We start from the raw sequence: 27496 nt of genomic DNA on the forward strand, positions 1-27496 counted from the left end.
GCGATAACTGTCAAACGCTATGGAGAAAAATAGAACAAGGTAAGGGGAAATCTGTAGGGACAGGTTGCATTTTTAGATAGTGTGGTCAAGGAAGGCCTCGCTGAGAAGGTGATGTTTGAGCAAAGGTGTTTAACACAAAATGCCTTTGTCACCTTATCCCAAATTCTGTATCTCATATCCTGTCAACAACCTCCAAAGCTGTTCATTTGAAAAAGATTTATTGAGTGTCTACTAAGTGCAGGGCACTGGGAGCATAGCAAAGAACATAGCAAGGAAACTATCCTTGCAGTACTCTAGAACACTCTTCCCTCAGGTCTTTTCCTTCTTCTGTATCCTTTGCCTCACCTCAGAGAGACCTCTCCTGATTCCCCATGTAAAGTAGTCAGCGAATGCCTCTCTGAGGAGGAGGCACGTGAAAAGTGAGGAAGCGAGCCACGCGTAGAGTGGGGAAAGCATTCCAGACAGAGGGAACATCAGGTGCAAAGCCTTGAGGTTGGAAGTTCTTGGCAGGTTTGAGGAAGAGCACAGAAGTCTGTGTAGTTGGAGAGGAGTGAGGAAGGGAGAGCACTGGGAGATGAGATCTGAGGCCATGTCAAGTAAGGCATTGTAAGCCAGGCTGAGACGTTTGGTTTTCATTCTAAGATCTGTGGGAAGCCGTAAAAGGATTTTAAGCAGGGGAGTCACATTATGTAAATTATATTATATATATATATTTTTGGCGGTGTAATCGCTTTTATTCGGATTTTTGAGAGCACTAGAAGGGCCGATTATTACATATCTTTCCAAGTTAAGAGATCTAAGACTGTTTCCAAAAGACTTCAGATAAGAAACTCCCCCTCAAAAGACGAGGGTAATCTGAATCATCTTAAACCAGCAATAAAAAAGTAAAATATAAACTTTTATTTAGAATTAAAGCAAATACTTCAGTATCACAAACAGAACATTAAACTTCAAGAAATATATGCTAATTTGGAGTGAGCGTTTATTTGCACAATTACAACACGCAGACACACCCAGCAGAGGAGCAGGCCTCACACCCGACCCAGCGCAGCGCTGGTCACGCCACCCGCACAGTGTGGCACAGAGCGGCACAGCGCGACAGGGGGCACTGTGGTTGATCGAGCTCCGGGCGGTGAGGTGCGAGGACGCAGGTCTCCACTACTCGGCGCCGGAGGACTCTGTCGAAGGTGTAGGCCATGAAGCAAGCTTCGGGTCTCTTGGGGACAAGGGGATGCCCTGGCCTCACAATCTCAAAGCCCAGAAAGCTGAAGGTACGGAGCAAGGCGGCTCTGTCATCACGGCTCTTGTGGAAGCAAATGAAGACGCGGTCAGCGTGGGGCTGCTCCTCGGCAAACTCGGGAAGAACCTCGAAGCTGTCCTCGCTGCCCTCGGGCAGCGCCCCGCCCCGGATCTCAACGTCGAGGGAGCCCCCTGCAGCACCACTCTCCAGCTGATGTGCTTGGCGGCCTTAAGCCTGGTCTGGACATTCAAGATTCTCGTCTTGTCGTTAGACGTTAGTTCCTCTGTTACATTCAGCCAATTATCAGAGTAAAATAAATTAGCTGAAAGATTGTGCTCTCTCTGACTATTCCCTCGCCCACCTGGGATCTTCAGGGGTGGGTGAGGGACATCGGGAGCACCACCGAGGCCCCAGACCCAGCTTACTAGAGCGGGGAAGGGAGACCCTGGAACTCCCGCTGCTGCGGCCTCCGTGGCTGTGCAGGCTGAGGGCATGGTGCGGCTGGTGTGGACGGTGGTGCTGGGTTTATCCCCCTCCTTCTTAAATTATATTTTAGAATGAACAATCTGGCTGCTCTGTGTGGAGAGAGAACAAACTGTAAGGGGAAAGGTGGAAGCAGAAAAACCAGTGGAAAGGCCACTGCAAGAGTCCAGGAAATGATGAGAGGATCAGACCCAGGTGGTGAAAGTGGAAGTGGTGACGGGGGGTTAGACTTTGGGTTGATTTTGAAGGTAAAGAAGCCAGGATTTGCCAAGAGATCAGATATGGGGCATGAAAAATAGAGAGTAGTCCTAGTTGACCCCCAGATTTTTAGCCTGAGCACCTGGAATAATGGAGTTGTCATCCACTGACATGGGAAATACTTCAGGAGGAGCAGGTGTGGGGCAAAATCGGGAATTTGGTTTTGGATGTATTACATTTGAGATGCCTGTTAGATGTCCAAGGTCTGGTATGTGTCAGTTGAGTAAACAGTTGGGGACTGGGTCTAAAGTTCAGGAGGTGGAGGGAGGTCTGGGCTGGAGATACAGATTTGGGGACCATCAGAGGTGACAACTGAAGCCATAGGTGTGGCCAAGTTCTTCTCTGAAGAATTGGTTGCCTTCAAATGGATCATTGGGAGTAATTGAGGCCGGCTTTGGACTTTACTGAGTGAGAGGGAAGGGCATTCCAGTTGGAGGAAACAGCTTGAGCAAAAGCCTGTGGAGGTAGGGAAGCAGGAAAAGCGGAGGGAGGTGGACGGTGGGGGCAAGAGTTGTACCATTTTGCATTGCTTCCAGCCATGTATGAGAGTGCTTGCTGGTTCACAGCCTCAATGAGCAGATTGTCAAGACTTAGGTTGTTTGCCAATCCGGTGTAATTATAATTTACGTTTCTCTTATTAGGAGTAAGCTTGGGCATCTCTTCATAGAGTTAAAGGTATTACAGTTCTTGCTTTCTGGGGATTTTCTGTTCGTGTCCTTTATCCATTATCTAATGGGTTGTTGTATTTCTTATGGATTTTTAGGAACTCTTTATATATTAGCCTTTTTTTAAAATGGAGTCTTGAGGATGAGAGTAATTTGAACAGCTGTGGTGTGTGTATTTACTCATGCTTGCAAGGTCTGCTACACGCCAAACCCTATTCTAGGCATTGGCGACACAGTGGTGAGCAAGGCAGACAGACGTCCCTTCCCTCGTGGAGTTTTCATTCTAGTGAAGGAGACAAACAATATAGAAAAGTAAGAAAATATATAGTACGTTAGACGTTGAGAAGTGTTATGGAGAAAAGTAATGCAAGGAAGGGGTCACAAGGTGGTGGGGGAGGGTTTGGAATTTTAAACGGGGTAGCTGGGGCAGGCCTCATTAAGGAGGTGACATCTGAACACTCAAATGGCATGTCTCCTTCAGTCTGGAACTGTTCTTCAGTCTTCCCTTGACCTTTATGACCTTGATGCTTTTGAAGAATATAAGCCTGGAATTTTGTAGAATGTCCCTCAGTTTGGCATTGTCTGGTGTTTCTTCATGGTTAGCTTCAGGTTCTGCATCTTGGATATGCTGTCTCTTTGTTTCATCCTATCAGGGGGCTCATGATTTTAATATGGATAATTTTCACTTTGTTCCCTTCATTAGGATGGTGTCTGCCAGGTTTCTCCACATTAATGTTTTTCCTTTTCGAATTAACTAACATGCATTCGTGGAGAGATACTTTGAATCTATGTAAATATCCTGTTCCTCATCAAAGTGTCACCACTAGTTTTAGCATCCATAGATTTTCTAACTCTATCACTGTTCCGTAGTTAGTTGACATTCTATTGTAAAGTAGATATTTCTTTTCTCCTCCATTTATTTATTTATTCTTTTATCCATTAATTTATATATATAAGTATGAATTCACGGATTCTTGAACCTTATCAAATGCTTTTTCTGTGGTTGAGATTGTTTACTTTTGGTCTGTTAGTAGGGAACTACATACATTGCTTTTCTGTTGACCCAATTTTGCATTCCTGGCACAAACTCTATCTGATCAAAATATATTTGCTAAATATACTAGTGGCTACATTTAGCTAAGATTTTTTTTTTTTTGTGAGGAAGATCAGCCCTGAGCTAACATCCATGCTAATCCTCCTCTTTTTGCTGAGGAAGACCAGCTCTGAGCTAACCTCTATTGCCAATCCTCCTTTTTCCCCCCCAAAGCCCCAGTAGATAGTTGTATGTCGTAGTTGCACATCCTTCTAGTTGCTGTATGTGGGATGCGGCCTCAGCATGGCCGGAGAAGTGGTGTGTTGGTGCGCGCCCGGGATCCGGGCCCGGGCTGCCAGCGGCAGAGCGCGCGCACTTAACCGCTAAGCCATGGGGCCGGCCCGCATCTGTACTAGATTTACTACAAAATTAAACTACAAATTTAATTTTGTATTTGATTTGTTTGCATCTTCTATCTTTAACTGATCAGTCCTGCTAGAGATCTGTTTTTCCTCTTAATTTTCCTCTTAAGTTTTCCTCTTAAAAATTAAGATTCTGCTTTTGATTTTGTTAATCTGTTGTTTTTCCCTCCCTATTTCATCTATTTCTGTTCTCTTCATTATTTCCTTCCTTCTTATTGAGGTTTGCTCTGGTGATCTTTTTCCAATTTCTTGTATAATTTACATATAATAAAATGCTCAGATTTTAATTATTCAGCTTGTTGAATTTTTAGCTAAGTATACACCTGTGTGACCAGCATCCTAGTCAAGATATAGAACATTTTCATTATTCCAGAAAGCTACCTTGCAACCCTTTCCTGTGAATAACACCCTCCCCCCCTTCACCCCACTCTACTAAATGTTTCGCCCGAGAACTTCACATAAATGGAATCATACAGTATATACTCTTTTGTGTCTGACTTGCTTCACTCAACGTCTGTGAGAGTCATTCATGTTGATGTTTGTATAAGTATTTTGTTCCTTTTTATTGCTGAGTTGTATTCCATTGTACAAATCTACTATAATTTATCCATTCTCCTCTTGAACGTTTGGGTTGTTCCCAGTTTTTGGCTTTTATGAATACAGCTTCTATGAATATACATATAATATGTCTTCTGGTAGACATATGTTTGCATTTATTTGGGGTAAAGAGCTAAGAATGGAATTATTGGGTTACAGGGTAAGCATAAGCTTTATATGAAACAGCCAAAGAGTTTTCCGGAGTGGCTGTACCATTTACTAGTGCCGGCAATGTGTGAGGGCTCCTTGTTGTGGGGTTCCAGGAACCATCCTCTGGGGAATGGGAAGAAGGAAGGGAACGCAGGGGTGCCCGCACACTAAAGGCCACCCATCCTCACTGAGGTTCTTTCAGGTGGTCTCTTTCTATTCCTCTCCTACATCCCCTCCCTCTCTCACTGGGCAACACCTCAAACCCCAGATCAGCACCATTCCACCTCTAGAGGCCCCCTTCTTTCTAACCTCGCCTCCTACAACTGGTTCAGGGCGATGTCACAATGCAAACTAGTAAATGAGGGACAAGGCTTTGCGACAATTGCTCTTCCTACACCACCTCCCTTCCACCTTCTTGTTGCATAAACACGTACAGGCATACCTCGGAGATACTGTGGGTTTGGTTCCAGACCGCCGCAATAAAGCGAGTCACACAAATGTTTTGGTTTCCCAGTGCATATAAAAGTTATGTTGACAACATACTGCAGTCTATTAAATGTGCCATAGCATTATGTCTAAAAAAGCAATGTACATACCTTAATTAAAAATACTTTATTGCTAAAAAATGCTAACCATCATCTGAGCCTTCAATGAGTCCTAATCTTTTTGCTGGTGGAGGGTTTTGTAAAAAATGCAGTATCTGCAAAGCATAATAAATCGAAGCGCAATGAAGCGAGCCATGCCTGTCTGTCTGGGGAGGGGGAGTTCCTGGCCCGGAGAGGGCAGCCCCAGCACTCACAACACACACACATACTTGGGAATCACAGGATGTAGACTGGTTGGCGGTGACCAGTGGGGTGGGGTGCTAACAGCTGTGGAGAGGATGGGGACAAGGGTGGACCCAAATGGTCCTGGTGGGGCAGCCTTGGGACCTGAGATTGGCAGGCCGAGCTTCTCTATCTCCACCCTTCTGGGGTCATCAGGCCATTTAGGCAACAAGGCTGACAGGCGCCAGAGTGCCCATCGTTGTCTACTTGGAGATGCCCTTGGGCATTGTCTCCAGACCCAGGGAGGGCCAAGTGCAGTTTAGCCTTGTGACTGTAGAGCAACTGCAGCTGTGGGGTGGCGAGGCCAGGAATGCGGAATTCCCAGTCCTGGCTCTGACCCAAGGGGACTTCAAGCCCGACAGTGCCCTGGTGGTGCTGAATTTCCTGGTACAGCATGACCTGCTTGGCCAGATAATGGTGAGGGGCTGTGACCAGGATCTTTTGGGTTGGGGTACAGGCCAAAACCCTATGTTCTGCACCACCCCCTGCCCCAGTAAGCTGGTAGCCGCCATGCACCAGACACTTTGAATGCCACCACTGCCACCCACCTTGGCCTCATGAGGCCCCTTGCCCATCTGTGTTTATGTTTCTGTGTCTGTGGGCCACAAACCATACTGAGACACAAGAAAGAGACATGCAAGCTGCGGACTTTTCAGCTTTTATTACAAAAAGAAGAACATGATCCCAAGCCCAGTTCGCCAACAAAAGTCACCAACTCAAAGTCTGACTTGGTCAGGGCCTCTCTGGCTGGGGAGTGGGCTGGTAGACAGGTGCAGGGCTCTGCTCAGGTCACTCAACACTTCATCCTCCCCTGCCCTGGGCTGGACACCCAACATATATAGAAGTAGCTCTCGTAGCTGCTCACTGGGCCTCGTTGAAGCGGGTCACCATTGTCTTGTGCAGTGTCTCCTTGTAGGACTCGGTGGAGGTGACCCCATAGGAGCTGCCTCGGGCGCCCAAGCCAGAGCCCCGCACCCGTGTCTGGGCCTGTGTAAGGGAGGCAGGCTCTGTCAGAGAGGCTGGGGGATGGGGGCGGGGCGGGGCTACAGCAGACAGGACTGGAGGGCAGGGAAGGGATCACGGGAGACTCACCTCAATGGGCGTGACAATGCCTTGCTTCTTGCGGCCCAGGCCACTGCCCTCTTTCCAGCCCATGGCCTGGAGCATGCGACTGCCAATGTTGTCACTGCCCAGCCCGTCCCGCGTGGGCTGCTCAAAGTCCCTGCAGGGGACAGTGGTACAGCATGAATGACCAGCCTGCCGGCCCCGGGCCCCCTCACCTGGCCCTGGGCACTCACACGGAGGCCGCAGACATGCCGCCGTACTTCCTCCTCTTGGGCTCCGGCGGCTCCGGGATGCCATACTTCTCTCTGCGTTCAGCTGCGCGGTCCCGGTACTTCATTTGCTGAAAGTGTGTGTATATGAGAGTAGGGGAGCTGGTCAGTATTTCCAGGAAACATGGGCACAGGTCTGGGGGGCCCCACGGGGAGCTGGATCTGGCTAACAGATTTGAGGTCCTGTGGGCAGGACAGCGTGGATGCGAGCAACCAGCGCAGGGGAGTTGGGAAGAAGCCTTGCAGGAACAGGATGTGAGATCGCTGATGGCAGCCAGGCTGTACCCAGCTGAGGAACTTGAGTGCCAGCTACCTGAGGGGACAGGGACTTGGCAAGGGACAGAAGGGATGGAGCCCAGGAGTGGGTCACGCCTCACCTCCATGTCGTTCTTCTCAAGGGCTTCCAGCTCATTTTCTGACAGGTGGGCTCGCCGGTGAATCTCCAGGTTTTGCTGCAAGGGGGACAGGAGGAGGAATGAAGTGGCTGGCTGGGCCGGGCTGGGCCAGGGACCAGGGTTCCCTGTCAAGCCTCCCTCAATCACCTTGTGGAGCCCAGAGAGCTGCTGATGCCGGATGAGTGCCTCCTTGCTGGGGAACTGGCGCCGGCAGAGCAGACAGGCCAGCTTCTGCCAGTCAGTGAGCTTCTCCTCCCGCTCGGGGCCCCCACGTTCCTGCTCCTCCTCACTGTCACTCTCCCCGCTGTAGGCTGCCACCAGCCCCCGTGGTGGGCTCTGCAGAAGGTGATGGTGAGGGTGGGAGATCAGGCTTGGCTAGATCAGAGCCCCATGCCCCCTTTTCGGCCCTGGGCACTCACTGGGCGGTCATCACTGGCCAGTTTCGGGAGGTCCATGCTGGTGTGCTGTCGCTCAGCTAGTGCTCCCTGGGGTAGAGAGACACAGAAATTCAGGGACTCCACAGAGGGACTGGAGGGATGGCAAGAATTGGGGGGGGGTCATGCGGACGGGTGGCCACAACACACCTTCTTCTCCAGGATGGCATAGCCCGCATCTGCGGTGGCGGACTCTCGCCTTTCGTCATCTCGCAGGGAGCTGATGGGCTGGAAGCTGTTTTTGAAGTTTTCTTTTTGCTTGTTGAGGCTGCGGGCCCAGCGTTCCATGTCCTTGGCAATCTAGAGGCAAGGATGGGGGTGAGGCTCTCAGGAACCCTCCAACTGCTGGGCCACCAACTCCATCCACTGCCCCTGCAGCAGCTCACCCCTCCCTGCCCTGCAGCCTCCGGCAGATGGTGACAGAGGCAGCAGTGAGAGCTCCCATTTCTCTGTCATCGGTGCTCCTCATCAAGCCCCTCTCCAGCTGTGCCCCGATGCTCCTGATAGGCACCCACACTATTATGTGTATTCTTATTTTATCATTCTAAAATGCATACAACAGCTTTCTCTCTGCATAATTTTTCTTTACATGTGTGATACTACGCCACATTCCATGTTCTGCTTTTCCCTCGGCACAACACCCTTTTTAGAATGTACCAGGTTGCCAAGGGAACACTTAGTTCTTGCTTCTAAGTGCTGCACCCAGACTGTCATACTCTTCCTCCACAGACACTGAGGTTCCCTCCAACTGCCCACTGCTCCTCAACACTGCAATGGCTGTTTTCCTGCCCACCCTGAAGAGCCTGTGAGCAGTTCTCTGGGACATATACACATACAGACACAGACACACACACCCATGAGTGGGGTTCGGGGCCCAGAGGAGTATGTACACCCGTTCGTTTCCACACACAGGGCCAGCCTGGCTTCAGGATGCCCATACCAGCCCATCCTCCCATCAGCAGTGTGAGGGTTCCAACCAGGGGACAGGAGAGCTGACAGGGCTCACTTGGATGGCACTGGCCACCTCAGGGACGTGGGTAGCCCTGCCACATACCGAGGAGACTGGTCTGGCTCAAAGTCACATAGCAAAGGGCAGAGCTGGATCAGGAGCCTGGTCTCGCTTCAGCACAATTACTGCCCATGTATACATCCACCCCTACACCCCTCCCTCAGCAGTGGAGGGTAACAAATGATAGATATGCATTCATCGGGAGACACCAAACAGCCAGCCAGTGACTGCTGGACCCCAGTGTTCACCTGTTGGGCCGTCTTGGTCTTGTGCTTCTCCTTCTTCTCTTTGCCCTCCTTTGAGGGTGCCCCCGTCTCCTTATGCCCATCAGCCGACTGCTCTAGAGCAGGAACATAGGTGCGCCTTTCCCCATCCCAGTACAGGTATTGCTGGCTCTGAGCGTTGTAGTAATACTGGCGGAGGGGGAGGAGAGAAGGGACATGAGGGAAGACTTCGAGAAGAGGAACTGCAGAACCCACCCACTCCCTGGGCTGCTCTATCACCTGGGAGTTGGGGTCATAGTAGAGGCCGGTCTGGGGGTCATAGTAGTAGCCAGATGTCTCATCGTACTGGTAGGTAGAGACGTCAGGAACAGCTAGGGGGAGAGGAGGCGGGCGTCACACTCCTCTCTGCTTTGTTAAGGAACTGCCCAAAACCCACCCACAGGCTGTGGCTACTCACGGTACTGGCTGTAGGACTCCTGGGCAGTGGGGCTGGCGGCCGGTGGCAGAGCAGAGCTGGGATGGGTGGGGCTCTGGAGCTCAGATTTGAGCACAGCGGGTGACATGATGGTGTATGACTGGTCATGGGGCCAGACAGGGGAACAGGGCTCAGTGTCTGTCAATGCCTCCTGTGCCCCCTAGGATCCCTCCACCTGTCCCCTGCAGGATCCCCCCTGAGCTCCCTCACCTGGCTGTTGGCAGCAGCACCCTGGCTGCCGCTCGCCTCGGCTGCTGACTGCTGGTAGATACCAGGGGCGGCACCAGGCTGGGCGCGGGAGAAAGCCTGCAGCGACACAGAGTCTGCCCCAGGCTCCAGGGAGGCCTCGGGACCTATAAAGAGAGACAGGGAGGGAGGAGAATGCGTGTGAATGGCAAGGCCCAGGACCCTATGCCTGCTGGCCCCCACCCTGGGCTCAGGGAGAGATGCTGGGGCTCACCTGCTCCGGCTGGGTCCCCTTTGGTTCCAGTCATGCCGGGGCCCTTGGTGCCTTTGAGGTAGCCATGGGCATAGAGGGTGGACTCTGTGCCCTGGCTGCTGCCATAGCCCTCATCCTGTTGGTAGTAGCCGTAGTCGACCGGCGGCTCCTCGGGGGTGGCCCAGGCACCCTCCCCACCCTGGGAGGCCTAAGGGGCAGGTGGGAGGGGCTCATTAGCAGAGGAGGGGGTACAGGGTGAAAAGACCCTGCTAAGAAGCATCTACCCACAGGTGAGGCTAGTGCCTGCCTGCTCACAGAAAGCATGCAGCCCTCAGACAAGTGAAACTCGAGAGCCGCCCACGCAGAGCAGGGGCAGTGGCAAAAACCAGACCGGGAACAAAGACGCGTGCCCAAACGCTCCCAGGGCTGATGCTGGTATGTGTGTGTGTGGTATGTGTGCCAGGTGTTAGACCAAGAAAAATACCATCCTCCCCTTCTTTATTCTCATCTCCCAATTTTCTTTCAGCCACTTACAAATTCCTTTTTATTAAAAAAGTTGTAATAATTCAGGATGATAAAATAACCACAAAAAAAGAAGAGAAAAGCAGCCACAATGAAAGCCTGGGAGGAGGTAAGTGGGAAGGGAGCTGCAGCGAGGCCCCCAAAGCCCATAGCAGCCACTGAGAGAGGGTTTGGTTCCACAGAGAGCCAAAACAGCAAGCCAGACCCCCTGTTGGCAGAGAGGGCACGGGAGGGTCGTGGCAGCCCAAGTCTCGGGACGCTGGGGCGTAGGGGGGTCTTTGAGTACCTGCGAGATGGCCCACTGGGCCGCGGCAATGGCAGTGCTGGCCACAGAGGCAGCATTGATGCGACTGCCTTCGTTGGAGGCCATGTCCCTGGGGAGGATGTCAGAGACTGGGAGTGAGATGGGAGGCCCCAAGCTGGGGGGCAAGCTAGGAAGGGACACAGGTGGGGCCCTGACCTCTTGGAGCCCTTGGCAAACTCAACGTTGATGGTCTTGCCGTCAATGGTGAGCGGCGGGTGCAGGGCCTGCAGGATCTGCAGTAGCTGGGCTGCCTCCTGGGGGAGGAGGGGAGGCAGGGGCAGAAGGGTCAGGCCCGGGGAGGCCCCCGGCTCCATTGCCCCATTTCCAGGCTTGGGGCCGCGATGGGGAGCTAGAGTCAGGGTCCCTCCTCCCCGCCCCGGGGGCCGGGACCCTGGCTGCCCGGCCCCCCCCTGTGCCGCCCTCACCACGATGGTGGAGAGCTGGATGAAAGCGAAGCCACGGTTCAGTTGGGTCTGCTTGTCCTTGATGACGCGTACATTGGAGGAAGACAGCACCGCGTAGGGTGCCAGGGCTCCCAGGATGGAGTCCATGGTGCTGTGTGGGTTCAGGTTGCGCAAAATGATGGCTGCAGGAAGGGGCCTAGCATTAGGAGGCACCTCTGATATTCTGCTCCAGCCCTACCCTCTGGTGGCTCCCCACTGCTCCATCTCCTCTGGCCTCACATCTTTGCACCTGCTGCTTCCTCTCACCTCTTCCTCCTGGATAAACTCTGCTTGTCAGTCCAAGTCCCAGCTCGGTCACTTACCTGCCAAGAACCTTCCTAATACACCCCCAAAGTCGAGTCGGGCAATGATCCTCCCCTGCTCTCCTTATTACATGTTTGTCTCCCCACCAGGTGGAGACCCCTGGGAGTACTAAGTCCTGGTCATCACCACCTCTCTGGCCTTCGAGAGCCCACCCCAGACACCCTAGGGCAGGGAGGAAGAAGGAAGGAACAACTGACTCACTATCGTTGGCGTTCTCCGAGCTTGGTTCCGAGCCCTGTGACAGGGCTTGGGAGGCCAGCACTCCCTGGGCCTGGTAGGGCTGTGGCAGGGGGAGCAGGCCCTGGCTTAGCTCCCGTCCACCCAGTGGCAGCGTCTGCTGATCCAGCCTTGCACCCAGGGGCAGCTTCTGTTCTGCCTCTGTCAGGGGTGGCAGAAGACAGGCTGGTGACAAAGGGGGAGGCTCCAAGGCTGGTCACCCTCCTCCCAGAGCACTGGCCCCTCACCCTTCTCCCCATAGCCACCAGTGTCCCAGGGAGAGGGGAGTAGGAGGGCCTCACCTGACTTGGGCACGCCACATTTGAAGCACTTCTCGCGGCGTTTGAAGTTCTGGACGCCACACTGTGAGGCACAGGCCAGGCCGTCAGAGGGGGTGGAGTTTTCCATTGCGCCCTCCAAACTTGGATCCGGAAATTCCCCAGGGAACCCCGCAATGTCCCAGGAAGGAAGGTCCCAGGGTGAGGGTGGCAGGGGGCTCTAGGGCTCTGGCTGTCATTCTCAGTTCTGTGAATTTTCCCTTTACATGGTCTCAAATTTGTCCTCAGTGCCACCCCCTCAACTCAGGAATCAACAACTCCCTCCCTCCTGTTAGAACTGCCACCTCCTCTGAGGTACCAACTCCTAGGACTGTCCCCACCACCACGTCCTTTTAGTAGGTTCCTCTTCCCAAAACTTGCTTTCCTGTTCAGAAACCTTCAACATTTCTATCCCTAAAAGGCAGTAGCCCCTCTCTTGCCAGACTCCCACCCCTCCTTTATCTTGAGGGCTGGGTCGGATCCTGCCACTTTTAAGAAATCTGCCTTGGACAGTCCAGCCTCCAGAGACCCCAGCTTCCACCACATTTCTAGCTCTGTTCCACAGTCAGGTACCGAGCACTGCTCCTGTGCCAGGCTCTGCCCCGCATGCCCAGGATGTGGCCTCTGGCCTCATGGCCTAAAAGCAGGGAGCAGATGTAGCACAGACAGGCAGGTTAGTCTGTGGGGACAGTCACCAACAGGGGCTCAGGGAGGGGAACGGGCCAAGACAGGCACAGCTCACTGGGCTGGGGAGAGTTAGCAGGGATGTTTGATCTGGGAGGCCCAGAAGTTTGGTTTGGTTTGGTTTTGTTGGGAAGTGACTGCTAGCAGAGGGAACAAGAGGTTTTCCGTAGCTGGTATAGGAGGGTGAGGAGAAAGGCAAAAGCCGAGGCTGGAGAGGGAAGGTGATGCTAGATTATGGAGGACCGTCATGCTTAAGCTCAGAGTTGTAGGGGTTTTAAGTAGAGAAGGAGGGACGTGGTCAGAGGTGGTTTTGAGGAATGTTACAGGTGAGGGAGGGAGAAAGAGGCAAGAGGCCAGTACACCAGAGAGGGGTCTGTGGCGACTGTCTAGGGGAGGGAGGGAGGACTGGCCTGGGCAGTGGGAATGGCAAGGGAGGAGACTTTGTGATGGAAGTGACAGGTCCTGGTGACCTACAGGATGTGGGGGATAAAGGAGGGGAAAGAAGAGAATTCCTTGGTTTCAAGGAATATCTGAAAATATAGGAGGGATGGAGTTCCACTGTCACTTTGTCCCTATCTTTCCAGAGACATTCGACACCCACCTTCTGATATTAATTTTTTTTTAAACAAACAGGCGCCACTCCCCTTACTAGGCAGCATCCTTCTTGGGGAGAGGGTTGGGGCCTCCACAAACTCTCAGGACTGCCAGCCAGCTGCGAGAGGTGGGGCTGTGGAGTCACAAGCCTGCCTCAGGGCTCCTTGTGAGGCTGGCCCCAGGGGAGACCTGAACCCACAGTGGCATCCACAATGGCTCAAGGCCCACCCACGGTTCCATCTCTCTGAGCCTCAGGTTCCTCTTAGGGAATATGACTGCAAAACCTAGTGCTTGTGCCCTCAGCCTCAGGTGGCTTTGTCAGAGTGGCATTCAAAGTTGGGTCACCTGACACAGGCTCTCAGAACGCCCTGTGCTTTCCTTCAGGATAACGGCTGACATTAAATGGTGCTAACTGTGGGCCAGGTGTTGTTCCAAGTGTTACTCTCTTGTCACCAGATTTTAATCCTCCCAACCACCTTTGGGAAGAGGTGGCATTACTATTTGCACTTTAGAGATGGGGCAATTGAGGCAAAGAGAGGTTAAGCCCCCTGACCAAAATCAAGGCAGATCTGAGAGAGTCTAATTTCAGCCAGTCTGGCTCTGAAGTCCACATTTTACACACCACATTATGCCTCCACTGTCACTAGTCAGTCTTATGTAAATACTTGTTGAAAGTCTCCTGGGACTTCAGGCAAGATTGTACTTCATGAGGGCAGAGCCTGGCACCGACTGAAAGCTCAGTATACATTGGTGGGGGTTGAGAGGGCATGGCAAGGATCAGTGGCTACTTGAGCTGAGCCAGTCCTCAACGCCCATGCCACCTCAAAGACCCCAGGGAGACAGAGACGTTGCCACCACTGCTGCTGCTGTCTCTATCCATGGCAACCACTGCCCACCGCCCCTGTACCTTATTACATAGCCAGTCCTCATTGATCTTGGGCTTGGGGTCGCTGTAGTGCATGGACACCTTCTGGCCCAGGATGTTGAGGGAATGCTGTGGGAAAAAGCAGAGCACCATGAGGCCCAGGCAGCAGTGCCCCACGCACCGTTTCAGCACAGGAGAAGAGAGTGAGCGAGCCCTTCAGCTGGATGGATGAGGGACAGGGAACGGAGGGAGGTCGGAGAACGGACGAGGGAAGAAGGAAGGGAAGGAGGGAGGGAAAGCGCCACAGCCCTCGGGCGCAGCTGTTTGCTGCCTTTTCGGGCACGCACACATGAACACACGCCACCAGGCACACAGTGCTCGGCTGACCAACGCTTGCTAGACAGTGGGGAAAACTCCCCACTTGGCCCTGACACTCCAGGCCACACCCAGGGCCAGCACTACACAGGCTACCCTTGGGATGATGCGGGACGGGGAGGGGAGGGAAAGGAGGGAGAGAAAAAGAGAGAAAGCGCACGCGCGCTAGTGCTGGAGAAGGGGAAAAAGAAAGAGCCATATTTAAAAGATGGAAGTTCCTGCTGTGAGGCTGGCTTCCCGTGGCTGGCTGGGTCCTGGGCCCAGGCACTAGCCTATGGACTGTGAGAGATGGCCCCAGGGCCACCTCTGTTGAGCCCTCCTTCCACCACCATCTGTCCCTTCCTCCCGAGGCTTTCCTTCAGTGCTCCACACCAGTGAGCTGGGCTCTGGGTGGGCGAACAGAGCAGATCCTCGGGTCTCTGAAGGTCCCAAAGCTGCTGGGTTGGGAGCCCGTGCCAGTCTGGGGGAGCAGGCTCCCTTCCCTTCCCGACAGCAGGGACTCCTATGGGGGATAGGTGCAGTAGGAGAGGTGGGGCAACTGAAGTGAGTCCCAGTGAACAAAACTATCACACTCGACTGGTACTTCAGATCAACGGAGCAGTGCTGGCCTCTTGCGTGGAAATCAAAGGGCCAAACTCACATGCAGGGAGAGAGCTGGCAAAACGGGACTCGCCAGTTACTGTGCCAACAGCTAAGTTCCCCAGTGGCTGGATTTCCAGCGGTGCCTGAGAGGAGAACGAAGTCCTGGTTCTGCCTAACCCCAGAGTACGGCGGTCCCCTGGGGAGTGGGAACCCTGGTGGAAGAACCCCCCTGGCAGCCCTTTCTCTGAAAGCTCAGCTGGGAAAGGTGGAGGGGCAGAGCTAGTGCCTGGCGGCAGGAAGGGACCAGTGGTGAGTGTGGGTTCTTGATGGGAAGCCCAGTGGGTAGCGAAAGATGGGAAGAGGAGATAGTGAGGGTCAGGAAGGGGGAGAGAGAGGGGGCAGGGGGGCATGGGACACAGGGCCACAGGGCAGGGAACTGTGTCCATAAGAATCAGGCGATGGGGAGCGCTCGATTACAAAGTAGTATTTGTTTGGGGGGGGGGGTTCAAGTGCGGCAAAGCAACCTGATTGGCTTCCATCCATCGTGTAGCGTCCTGCAAGTGACTAAACTCGACGAAGGCGAAGCCCCGGCTCTGACCTGGAGACAGCATTCAGATACAGACGCAGTGGGTTAGTCAACAGCTTTGGACACACGGCGTTCCCGGGGGCGGGACCCGAGGGGAGAGGACCAGGGGCAGAGAGGGAAGGGGGGAGAGGAGAAAGGAAGAAAGGGAGAGAGAGAAGCAATCAGAGAGAGAAAGACCAGGGCGTGAGAGGCAAGGTAGATGGCAGGAAAGAGGGAAGGGCAAGGGAGGAAAACACAGGTGAGAGGTGGGGGGAGGGGGAGATACACACGCACCAGCTGGGAAGAAAGGCAGAGAGATGGGGCTCAGGCAGACCTGCCTGGCCAGCCTTGGGTGACAGAGACGGAGAGAAGGAGCTGGGAGGGAAAGGGTACAAATAGAAGTCTGTCTCCAGAGAAGGAATGAGGGCAGATGGGCAGACTGCTGGCTCCACATGGGCCAGAATAAATAACCGAAGGGCGGGGCCCAGCACAAGGCCAGGGGTGCCCAGGAGGGGCCTTGTAAGAGGTGTTTAATCAAAGGAGCAAAAGAGAAGCTGGGCCAGGCAGCTCGGTGAGGCTAGGGCTCTAGGCCCATCAGGAACAATGGGGAGTCAGGGACACAACATCACCTCAGCCTCATCACAGTGCAGAGGGGGTGGGCCTCACCAGGGAGCCACCTCAGGGCCAAGCTGAGAAGTTTACAGCCACCCACAGTCCAGGTCCTCCTAGACAGCAGGAGAATGGGAGCCAGGATAAGCCAGGCAGACCTTAAAGAATCAGTGGGTGTCTGGGAGAAGTGCCCAGGGCCACAGAGGGGACTGCACCTGGGACACCGCCTTGGGGAGAGAGAGACCAGAATCCTGTCAGTGTGTGGTTTGGCTGGGGTGAAGCAGAGCAAGACCTACATGCTACAAAGAGAGACTCCAGGCCTGGCTAGGGTTGGGAAAGGGATCCAGGGCTTGAGGCCGCAGGAGAGCAGCTCCTCCTTTGGAGGTGCACACACAGGGAGGGCTTAGACATGACGGGGCTTCAGGGGGCATGCCTGATCTCCAAAAGAACAACCGTTAGGATGTACAGGAGGATGGAATGGTATAATTAGAGGGGAGGGGGAAGAGAGAGAGAGAGAGAGAGAGAGAGAGAGAGAGAGAGAGAGAGAGAGAGAGAGCGCGAGAGCGAGAGCGAGTGAGGGAGAGAGGGAGAGAGGGAGAGAGATGGAGGTGTGGGGAGGAGAGACTGAGAGATGGAGAGAGAAGCCCAGGCAGAGTGAGGCCCCACTGTGCCTGCCTTGGGGAGCCTGGGCCAGAGGTCCTGCAGAGACAACTCCCCCACCACCACCCTGCTAACCTCAGGCCAGCTCCAAGCAGCCTGCAAGAGGGAGGGAGGGAACAAGTGAGGCCAGAAATCCTGGCTGCTCCTTGGGATGCACTCTTGGAGAAGAGCATCCCCTGCCATCCCTCTTGGGACACATGGGTGGGGCCATGTCAGATCTACTTTCTGGTCAGAGGCTGTTACCAGAAAAATATGGGGGAGAGCAAGGGGCAGGGGAAGGAGAAGAAAGGACAGGGAAGGGAACATACTGGGGGTGGGTTACCATCTCAGATACTCAGAGTCCCAAAGAGGAAGTTCCCCGGAGCCTGGCCCTGGCCCTGCCCCCGGGTAGCACTCAGCTCAGCTCAGAGCTGCACCCCCTCCCAGACAGCCCCGTGCAAGAGGCTGTTGGCCGGAGCTTTGAGGAGAGCAGGATGAGGGGGAGAGAAGAAAAGAGGGTACCCCCAAGCTGCCCATTCCCAGCTGTGGCAGGAAGGCAGGGTAGGGAGGGTGAGGGAGAAGGCAGTGGCAGGAGGGAGACTTGGAGGCTGAGGCTGGCCAGCAGAAGGGGAGGACACTGGGAACAAAAGCTCACCTGAGGATTTGTTCCTCATCAGCCGAACCTCCCGTGCTTGGACCCCGTGGGACTGCAGCTGGCCACGGATCTGTATGGGGAGATACAGATTGGGGCAGGCTCAGCACAAGGGGGGCTGCTGGGTATCTGGGGCCCACTGGAGGCCTCCGGGACCTCGAGGGGTCATGGGTGATGTGCATACATTATCTCCTCTCCCTCTCTCAAGGCTCTTCCCCGAGTGACCACAGCCCCAGACCCAGGTCCAGTCCCCAGTCTTAGCTTTTGAGCTTTCAGCCCCAGACTTGCAAGAGAGTGACTCAAATGAAGACAGGGGTATGGGGCAAGGTGAAGCACGGCAGTGTGATGACGCTAAGGGGCAGAGAGCAATAAGAGAGGCAGCGAGCCAGCAGCTCGAGAACGGTGGGCAGGGGTGGTCTGACAATAGGCTTGGTGTGGCCACAAAGTGAGGAAAGCTAAGATGCGATTTTGGCCCTTCACAAAGGGACTGCCCTCTGGCTTGCATCAAAAAAACCTATGACACAAATACCAAACTGGGAAGGACTGGGGTCTGAGCAAACCCCAGCCATGTGCCCTAGACCGTGAGTGGAGCAGTAACGTGGGGTGGAGACAAGAAGCAGTGGTCATAGGGGTTTGGAAAGCTTCCCGGATGAAGTTAAGCCAGAGGGAAGCTGCAGAGGTAATTTGGGATTTGGACCAGGTGAGACAAGGTCTCCAGGCCAGTGGCATCTCTTGCAGAAGACTGGAAGCCTGTGCCAGGCATTCTTGGGCAGTAGTCTTAATGCCTCTGGGCCTCAGTTTCCTCATCAGGTAAAACAACAGGAAGGAGAGTAAACACACACACACACACACACACACACACACACACACATACACACGAGGATGAAAAAGAAAGACACACCGAGGAGCTTATCAGGACTGCAAATACTCAGGGAGGGCTCAGAAAATAGCAAGAACGTGGGCTCTGGGGTCCAGCTGCCCAGGGTCAGACCCCAACTCCTCTCTGCCACTCGCTGGCCGTGGAATCTGGGGCAAATTGCTTCACTGCCAGAGGCCTGGCTTCCTCATCCGTAGGGTGGAAATACAAAGAGTACCTTCCCTGCAGGGTGGCTGTGAGGATTAAATCAGTCCTGGCATGTGGCCAATCCTGCAATAAATCCTCAACAAATGTCAGCACTCAGCCACTGTCTAACCCTGAACAAGGCAGTGGGCCAGACTCGAGAAGCTCTCAGACACAGAGGTGGGATTTTCTTTGTGACAAAATGGGCAGCCAGCAGATTTTAGGAGTGCTGAGCAGACTTCACGGGGTAGGAGGAGGAGAATCAGGGAGGCTAGTGAGGAGGCTATTCTAGTGGCCCTCTCGGTGTTTTACTGGAGCTCGTTAGGGGAAGTCTGTATGAGAAGGAAACAGGAGAAAAGGGGCGAAGATGGAAAGGAAAGTCATAAAGGAAAACGGGGCGGGGGGCTGTCAGCAGTAGTGAAGGAAGTGTGAGAAGAACTCAAGGCCATGTGGCCAGGCCAGTGAGGAGATCTGATGCTGCTGACAAAAGAGGGCGGGTGTTGGGGAATGAGAATAAAACCTCAGAAAAGCCCACGGGGACCCTCCTCACCCCCAGGGCTGCAGGGCCCCTGCATCATCTCTGCCACCAGCAATACCTGGCACTGGGCCTGGTGAGTATCTGGCCCTCGATCAACACATGCAGATTGGATGGATGACCAGTGGAATGTGCAGCAGGAATGCTCTGTTCCCTCCCACACCCACCACCGCAGGCCCTTGGCCAAGCCAGCCTATCCCACAGTTCTCCCTTCCAGATCAGGAGACGACGGGGGCCTGCCCAGAGGACGGATCAGTGCTGGGGAATAGGAGCCGGTGGGGAAAAGGGATGAAAGGTGCTGAGGTCGGGGGTGAGGGAGAAGTTGAGGGCCCTGGAGGAGACCCAGCCTGGCCTCCTGCTCTGCCGCCTGCCCGGGGCCATGGGGGGCACGTACGTCATCCTCAGTGGCTGCCTGTGGCAGCATCCTCAGCATGACGATGTTACTGGCCTTCTCCTCCTCCTCCTCCTCCTCCTCCTCCTCCTCCTCCTCCTCCCCTTGCTCGGTCCGATAGTCCTGGTCCCGATAGTCGCCGTCTCGGGGGAAGCCTGGCGGGCCGGTGGGGCTGTGCCTGTGCCGCCGCCGCCGCCTACGCTGAGTCTCGGAGCCCGGGGAGGCCTCGTAGGAATCCTGGCCGACAGAATGAGATGACAGACACCAGGCGGGCAGTCAGTCTGGGGCGGGCCTAGGGGCTGGCCGCTGGCTCTCTGAGGCAGGCAGGCTCTGAAAGCCAGGGGTGGGCGGGCTCCGGCTAAAGGCTCGGGGTAGGCAGGGTGGGTAGGCTCTGGACTGCAACCCTTCTGGGGTTGGAAATTCTCCCCGGGACACTTTCAGGGGCTGCCTTGGTAGGGAGCGGGGTGAGGCCGGTAGCAGTATTGGTGTGGGGAAGGAACTCCCACAGACAGGTGACCAGACACCGCTTAAACCGACTTGGGAAGAGATGGTCTGGGGGTGGCACACTAAACTCTGCCCTCTGTTTCTCCCCCCTCCTCCCTCACCAGCTCAGCTAGTACATGCACAATTGTTCCTTGTACCGCAGAAGGCCACACATCATCTGGGCCTGGGCCCTGCAACCAATTTGTGGGTATAGGAATAGCTTGAGATCTCGGCCACAGCCAGCCAGCAAGGGCTGGTGAAGGTGTGAGGACCACAGCACTGCCCCTTAGTCCCTGATCCTCTGCCTGGCCAGTCCTCCAGCACCACTGGGCTCCCTGCTAAGAGGGTGTGGTCTCTGGGTACTTGGGTGTTGCCCAAACCATCCTTCCAGGACTAAGCAGGCCAGGCCTGGGTCCACACCCTTCCCACCCACACGGGGGCCAGAAAACTCAGTGCTCCACTTCCACTCTTCCCAACGGGTCCACCTAGAGCCCACCTAGTGCCCTGGCGACATCTAGGCACAGTTCACAGCTGCCACTGGAGAAGCTAGGCTGCCCACTACAGGGGTCTTCGCACTGGCCCCCCGGACTAGGGGTGCAAGAGTACCCTTCCCATCCCACCGGAGAGGAGATCTGCTTGCTTGGACCAGGGCCCTGACTGCCCCTCAAACTGGGACTCCCTAAGGCAAGGCTGCTTCTTCCCCCAGATGGAGGTTCCCTGCTGGCGAGCATCATGCCTCCCCCTTCAGGCTAGGGCTAACTATCCAACATGAAACTGGCTACCCCCTGAGCTCCAAGAAGAGGCCTGAGGGGGTATTTCCCTTCTGTCTAGGGGCTCTGCCATCACTGGGAATGCTCACCGTTGGCCTCCCAGAGCTGCTCTGCTTTGTGATATCCAGTTTCCCAGTTGCCCTCCCAACCCGGACACTGGGTCCCATGTAAGAGGCTCTTCAAAGGCCCCAAATTGTCTGGGAGCAGGCAGTACAGGGCATGCAGTGAACCACGGACCCAAACTGAACAACAGGGAAGAAGGGAGAGAGGTGGTGGCCAGGGGCCTTCCGAAGTACACAGCCAAGCATGTGGAAGTCAGGGAGACCCAACTTGGGAGAGGTGCCCTCAGAGAGGGGAGTGGGACAGACCCTCCAGGTGAGGCAAAGCCACCGAGCACAGTCTGAAGGCATGGGAGCTAAGAACTACCTGCTCACGGTGCTGCGGCCAGACAGAGGCCCTGTAGGAGCCTGCCCACCCAGGCCCGGCCTGGCCCTCACCTCTGCACTCTGCTCCTCAGACGAGTCGTCATAGTCGTGCTTGCCCTCCTGGCTGCCGTACTCGCGGGGATACGAGCGGTAGTCCATGTCCCGGTAGTCATGGTCTCGGCTGCGGTTCTCCCCACCGTCATCCTGCGAACGGTCGGTGGCTCCATAGCGGCCAGTCCTGTCTCCACGACCACCTCTGGGGGAAGAAGGATGGGGAGGGATTAGAGGGAAGCCCTTTCTGAAAGGTGCAAGAGGTAAGGGTGACCCCCACTCACTCCCTGCCTCTAGACCCTCAGTCCCACTCCCCGAGAGGGGTCCCTAAATCCTGCCCCCAGGGGGTGAGCTGGCTCCCACTTCTCTCCTTCCCTCCCCTGCCTCTCCAGTCCAAGCCTGTCTTCCTTTACTGGGCCCTTAGTGTGGCCTCCTGACTGGTCTCCTCACCTCCACCCAGGCCTCCCCCAAGTCATTCTCTACACTCCAAATGTGAGTGAGTGTTCTCTAAAGCAAAGCCAATCAAGCCCAATCATATCACTTCCCTCAACAGCTCCCACTTATTCCCAAGATAAAACAGCAAAATGCTCACCAACGTCCTATAAGGTCTGTAGAGTCCTGTGGGGTGAGGTCCCTGCTGACCTCTCTCCCTCCGCCTCATCGTGCACTGTGCCACCCTGCCCATTTCACGGTCACCTTGTTAGCACTGGCAGCTATTTTGTTAAAATCTCTCCTATTGCAATAACCGTAAAATAACTATCTTGAAGTTGGTTTAACATGCATTTCTTTGATGATTTAAAAAATCAATAGACTGCGAGTTCCGGGAAATGAGGAGACCGTACCTGTTTGGTTCACTGCCCAAAGCTTACCTTAGTGCCTAATACTCAGCAGGTGCCCAATAATGATTTTTTGATAAAATAATTAAAAAAGTATTCTAAATGCAACCTATACATGTTTACTTAAGAAAAAACAGACACCACAATAGACTACTACTAACAGGATCCCAATCCTGGTCAGGAACAACACTAGAATGTCCATTATTGAAACTATTATTAATGATATTCTAAGATACTAGCTAAAACAATTAAACAAGAGAATGAAGAAAAGAGGTTAAAAGCTGGAAAGGAGAAGGTAAAACTACCACTATTTGTAAATGATATGAGGATATTCCTGCAAAGCCTAAGAGAGTCAACTGAAAAATGATTACAAATAATAAATCAGTAAGGATGCAGGGTACAAAATTAATATGCAGAAACAGATACCTTCCCTGTATTCAGAGAGCCACTGTTTAGAAAATAGGAAGATCTCAAGTATAACTGCATCAAAAAGGTTAAACAGCTAGACATGTGCAAGATCTTATGACTATACTTCACATATACAAACCAGGATACATTTGAAATGGGTCAAAGATTTAAATGGAAGAAATGAAACCATCAAAGTAGAAGAAAATACAAGATAATTTCTTGATTACCTTGAAATGGAGAAAACTACGACCCAAATCGAGAAGGCACAGAAGAAAAGATTATTAAATCTCACTATATAAACATAAAACACTTCTGCTTGGAAAAAACCAAAAACCATCATAAGCCAAGTCAAGACAAAGAAACCAGGAAAAAATATGGGAAAAGGAAAAAGGAAAGGAACAGAATTCATAGAAAAGAAAAACAAATGATTTGTATTTGACAAGATGCTCTCTCTCACTCATAATGAAAGATGAAAATTAAAACTACACTGGAGGGCCGGCTCCGTGGCTTGGCGGTTGAGTGCGCGCGCTCTGATGCTGGCGGCCCGGGTTCGGATCCCGGGCGCGCCCCGAGGCACCACATCTCCGTCCAACCCGAGGCCGAGTCCCGCGTACAGCAACTAGAAGGATGTGAACCTATGACATACAACTGTCTACTGGGGCTTTGGGGGGAAAAAATGAATTAAAAAAAAAAATCTTAAAAAAAAAAAAAAAAAAAAAAAACTACACTGGAGGGGCCGGCCCGGTGGTGCAATGGTTAAGTGTGCGTGCTCCGCTTTGGAGGCCCGGGGTTCGCAGGTTTGGATCCCGGGCGCGCACCGACGCACCGCTTGTCAAGCCATGCTGTGGCGGCGTCCCATATAAAGTAGTGGAAGATGAGCATGTATGTTAGCCCAGGGCCCGTCTTCCTCGGGGAAAAAGAGGAGGACTGCCATCGGATGTTAGCTCAGGGAGGATCTTCCTCACAAAAAAACACTACACTGGATAGACCATTTTAAAATAAGCGTTTAAAATTTATTTTTGTATATTTTAAAAATCATTTTTATTGTGGTAAAATAACAAAAAATTTACCATTTTAACCATTTTTTTTTTAAAGATTTTATTTATTTAATTTTTTCCCCCCAAAGCCCCAGTAGATAGTTGTATGTCATAGCTGCACATCCCTCTAGTTGCTGTATGTGGGACTCGGCCTCAGGATGGACAGAGAAGTGGTGCCTCGATGCGCACCCGGGATCCGAACCCGGGCCACCAGCATTGCAGCGCGCGCACTTAACCACCAAGCCACAGGGCCGGCCCATTTTAACCATTTTTAAGTGTACTATTCAGCAGCACAAAGTACATTCACAACATTGTGTAACCATCACCACTGTCTATTTCTAGAATCTTTTCATCATCCCAAACGGACACTCCATACTCATTAAACAATAACTCCCCACCCCACCCGGCAACCTCTATTCTACTTTCTGTCTCTATGAATTTGCCTATTCTAGGTAGCTCATATAAGTGGAATCATATGATATTTGTCCCTTTGTGTCTGGCTTATTTCACTTAGCATAATGTTTTTAAGGTTCATTCATGTTGTAGAATGCATCAGAATTTCACTCCTTTTTATAGCTGAATAGGTATGTATGTATGGTATATACCACATTTTGTTTATCCATTCATCTGTTGATGGACACCTGGGTTGTTTCCACCTACTGGTTGTTTTGGGTATTGTGAATAATGCTGCTATGAATACAGGTGTACAAGTATCTGCTGGAGTCCCTGCTTTCAATTCTTTTGGGTATATACTCAGACGGAGAATTGCTGGATCATATGGTAATTCTACATTTAATGTTTTGAGGAACTGCCAAGCTGTGTTCCACAGTGGCTGCACCATTTTACATTCCCACCAGCAACGCAAAAAGGTTCCAATTTTTCCACATCCTCACCAACACTTGTTATTCTGCATCTTTTCATATGCTTATTGGCCATTTTTATATCTTCTTTGGAGAAATGTCTATTCAAGTTTTTTTGCCCATTTTTGAATTGGGTTTTCTGTTGCTGTTGTAGGAGTTCTTTACAGATTCTGGGTGTTAATCCCTTATCAGATATATGATTTGCAAATAACGTTCTCCCATTCTGTGGGTTGTCTTTTCACTCTCTTGAATAGTGTTCTTTGATGTACAAAAGTTTCTAATCTTCATGAAGTCAAACTTATTTTGAAATAATTTTAGATTTATGGAAAAGTTCAAAGATAACAGAATTCTCATATACCCTTCACCCAGCTTCCTCTAATGTTAACAGAACCATGCTACATTTGCCGAAACTAAGAAGTTAACCATAGACTTTATTAAGATTTCACCAGTTTTTCCACTACTATCCTTTTTCTGTTCCAGCATCAAATCCAGGATACCACACTGCATTTAGTCATCATGTTCCCCTTTGTCTCCTCTGGTCTGTAAGTTCCTCAGTCTTGCCTTGTTTTTTAATGATCTTGACAGTTTTGAAGAGCGCTGGTCAGGTATTTTGTAAAATGTACCTCAACTTGGGTCTGTCTGATGTGTTCTTGTGATTAGAGTTGAGGTTATGGAGGTTATGGTTTTTTGGGGAGAAGAACACAATAGAGGTGAGCTTTCCTTCTGACTGCATCGTATCAGGGGACATATGATATCAAAATGTCTTATCACTGGTGATGTTGACCTTGATCATCTGGTTATGCTGGGGTCTGCCAGGTTTATCCGCTGTAAACTTTCTCTTTTTCCCTTTCTACATTCTATTCTTTAGAAGCAAGTCACTAAGACCAGCCCACACTCAAGAGGAGGGGAATAAAGCTCTACCCCCTGGAGTGGGGAGTATTTACATATATTATTTGGAATTCTTCTATAAGGAAGATTTGTGATAGAATGTTTTTAACTCAACAGATCTGCAAAAGTTCAAATGTTTGGTAAGAAACTGTTGGCAAGGCTGTACGGGAAATAGGCACTCTCATATTGCTGGCAGGAGTGAACATGGAACAGGCCCTGTGCAGGGAAATTTGGCAATAGCTGGCAAAACTAAAAATCTATACACCCTCTGACCCCTAATTCTTCTTCTGGGAATTTAATGTGCTGATATACTTGCATACGTACAAAAACATTATTCAATGTATCACTGTTTATAACAGCAAAGGACAAGAAATAACCTGGAAGAGTCAGGAAAATTCTGTTAAAAAAAGACTAATGAGGGGGAGAGGAGCCCCACCAAATATTAAAAACACATTATAAAGGTAGAACAATCGAAACACGAATGGACAGATCAGTAAACCAAATAGAGTCCACAGCACACAAAAACACAGGGAAATTTATTTATTTATTTATTTATTTATTTTTATTTTTTGCCCCCAAAGCCCCAGTAGATAGTTGTATGTCATAGCTGCACACCCTTCCAGTTGCTGTATGTGGGACTCGGCCCCAGGATGGACAGAGAAGTGGTGCCTCAATGCGCACCCGGGATCCGAACCCGGGCCGCCAGCATCGCAGCGCGCGCACTTAACCAACCAAGCCACAGGGCCGGCCCACACAGGGAAATTTAGAATAAGCCAAAGGTTGTATTTCAAATGATCAGGGGGAAAACAGATTAATAAATACTAGTGGTGATAACTGTCTGGCCCAGGGATCCACAAACTACAGCCAGTCTAGTCACCTAAATAAAGTTTTCTTGAACATAGCTATACCCATTCATTTACATATCGTCTGTGGCTGCTTTCAGCTGAGTAGTTGTGACAGAGACCGTGTGATCTGCAATGCCAAAAATATTTACTATCTGGTCCTTTACAGAAAAAGTTTGTTGACCTTTAAGAAAATAAAGTTGTTTATCTACCTCATTTCTTACACCAAGTAAATTCTAGATGGATCAAAAATTTAAATTCCTGAGGGCCGACCCAGTGGCGCAAGCGGTTAAGTGCAGGCGCTCTGCTGCGGCGGCCCAGGGTTCACCGGTTCGGATCCCAGGTGCGCACCGACACACTGCTTGGCAAGCCATGCTGTGGCGGCATCCCATATAGAGTGGAGGAAGATGGGCACGGATGTTAGCCGAGGGCCAGTCTTCCTCAGCAAAAAAAAAAAAGAGGAGGATTGGCAGAGGTTAGCACAGGGCCGATCTCCTCACAAAAAAAAAATAATAAATAAATCCCTGAATATAACCATAAAAATATTAGAAAGAAAACATAAGAAAAAAATTGATCATCTCAAGAATGGGGAAGGCCTTTCTAAGCAAGACAAAACCCAGAAGTCATAAAATTAAAAAAAACACTGATAAATCTGGCTTCATAAAAATTTAAAAATATCTAGAGTGTAAAAAAATACCATAAATAAATAAACATGATAAAGTAAGTATGGTAAAATATTAATGGCAGAATTCAGTGGGTGGGTACAGAAGTGTTTGCTGTAAAATTCTTTCAACTTTGCTATATGCTTGAAACTTTAAAATAAAATATTTGAAAAACACTATAAAGCTAAAAGATAATCACCAAGACAAAAAACAACAAATGTTGGAGAGGATGTGGAGAAAAGGGAACCCTCATGCACTGCTGGTAGTAATGCAAACTGGTGCAGCCACTATGGAAAACAGTATAGATATTTCTCAAAATAGTAAAAATAGAAATACTGTACAATCCAGCTATCCCACTACTGGGTATTTACCCAAAGAACTTGAAATCAATGATCCAAAGAGATTTATGCATCCCTATATACATTGCAGCATTACTCACAATAGTCAAGACATGGAAGCAACCCAAGTGCCCTTCTACAGATGAATCGATGAAGAAGATGTGGTGTATATATATACAATGGAATACTACTCAGCCATAAACAAAGACAAAAATCATCCCATTTGCAACGACA

The 27496-nt window shown here is 51.7% G+C and overlaps 2 protein-coding genes and 1 pseudogene across 10 annotated transcripts in view; 1 reads left to right on the plus strand and 2 right to left on the minus strand.

The window, feature by feature from the left end:
* LOC101398697 (uncharacterized) overlaps positions 1-27496 on the plus strand; it is a 727039-nt gene that overhangs the window by 109273 nt on the left and 590270 nt on the right.
* On the minus strand, positions 1058-6250 carry LOC101399228 (ornithine decarboxylase antizyme 1 pseudogene; annotated as a pseudogene).
* The window catches only part of RBM10 (RNA binding motif protein 10), a 29810-nt gene continuing 8635 nt past the window's right edge, over positions 6322-27496 (minus strand). For 2 of the 9 annotated variants that reach the window (XM_014791005.2, XM_087427183.1), the window contains exons 3-24: positions 21413-21596; positions 19666-19899; positions 17680-17749; positions 15736-15809; positions 14297-14383; positions 12097-12157; positions 11780-11956; positions 11240-11397; positions 10968-11065; positions 10794-10881; positions 10007-10193; positions 9757-9899; positions 9529-9646; positions 9351-9442; positions 9096-9260; positions 7989-8138; positions 7824-7889; positions 7552-7740; positions 7387-7461; positions 6974-7080; positions 6768-6897; positions 6322-6662 (exon numbers count right to left, since the gene is read on the minus strand). In XM_014791005.2, coding sequence (XP_014646491.2) covers positions 6537-6662; positions 6768-6897; positions 6974-7080; positions 7387-7461; positions 7552-7740; positions 7824-7889; positions 7989-8138; positions 9096-9260; positions 9351-9442; positions 9529-9646; positions 9757-9899; positions 10007-10193; positions 10794-10881; positions 10968-11065; positions 11240-11397; positions 11780-11956; positions 12097-12157; positions 14297-14383; positions 15736-15809; positions 17680-17749; positions 19666-19899; positions 21413-21596 — 2779 coding nt within the window. In that variant the 3' untranslated portion in view covers positions 6322-6536. Of the gene's footprint in view, positions 6663-6767; positions 6898-6973; positions 7081-7386; positions 7462-7551; positions 7741-7823; positions 7890-7988; positions 8139-9095; positions 9261-9350; positions 9443-9528; positions 9647-9756; positions 9900-10006; positions 10194-10793; positions 10882-10967; positions 11066-11236; positions 11398-11779; positions 11957-12096; positions 12158-14296; positions 14384-15735; positions 15810-17679; positions 17750-19665; positions 19900-21412; positions 21597-27496 lie in introns of all 9 variants that reach the window. The other 7 variants (XM_004434975.3, XM_004434976.3, XM_014791008.2 and 4 more) reach the window with 4 other exon arrangements.

This window comes from Ceratotherium simum, chromosome X, assembly GCF_057802395.1.
Source record: "Ceratotherium simum simum isolate JZ-2026a chromosome X, ASM5780239v1, whole genome shotgun sequence".
Taxonomy (NCBI): domain Eukaryota; kingdom Metazoa; phylum Chordata; class Mammalia; order Perissodactyla; family Rhinocerotidae; genus Ceratotherium; species Ceratotherium simum.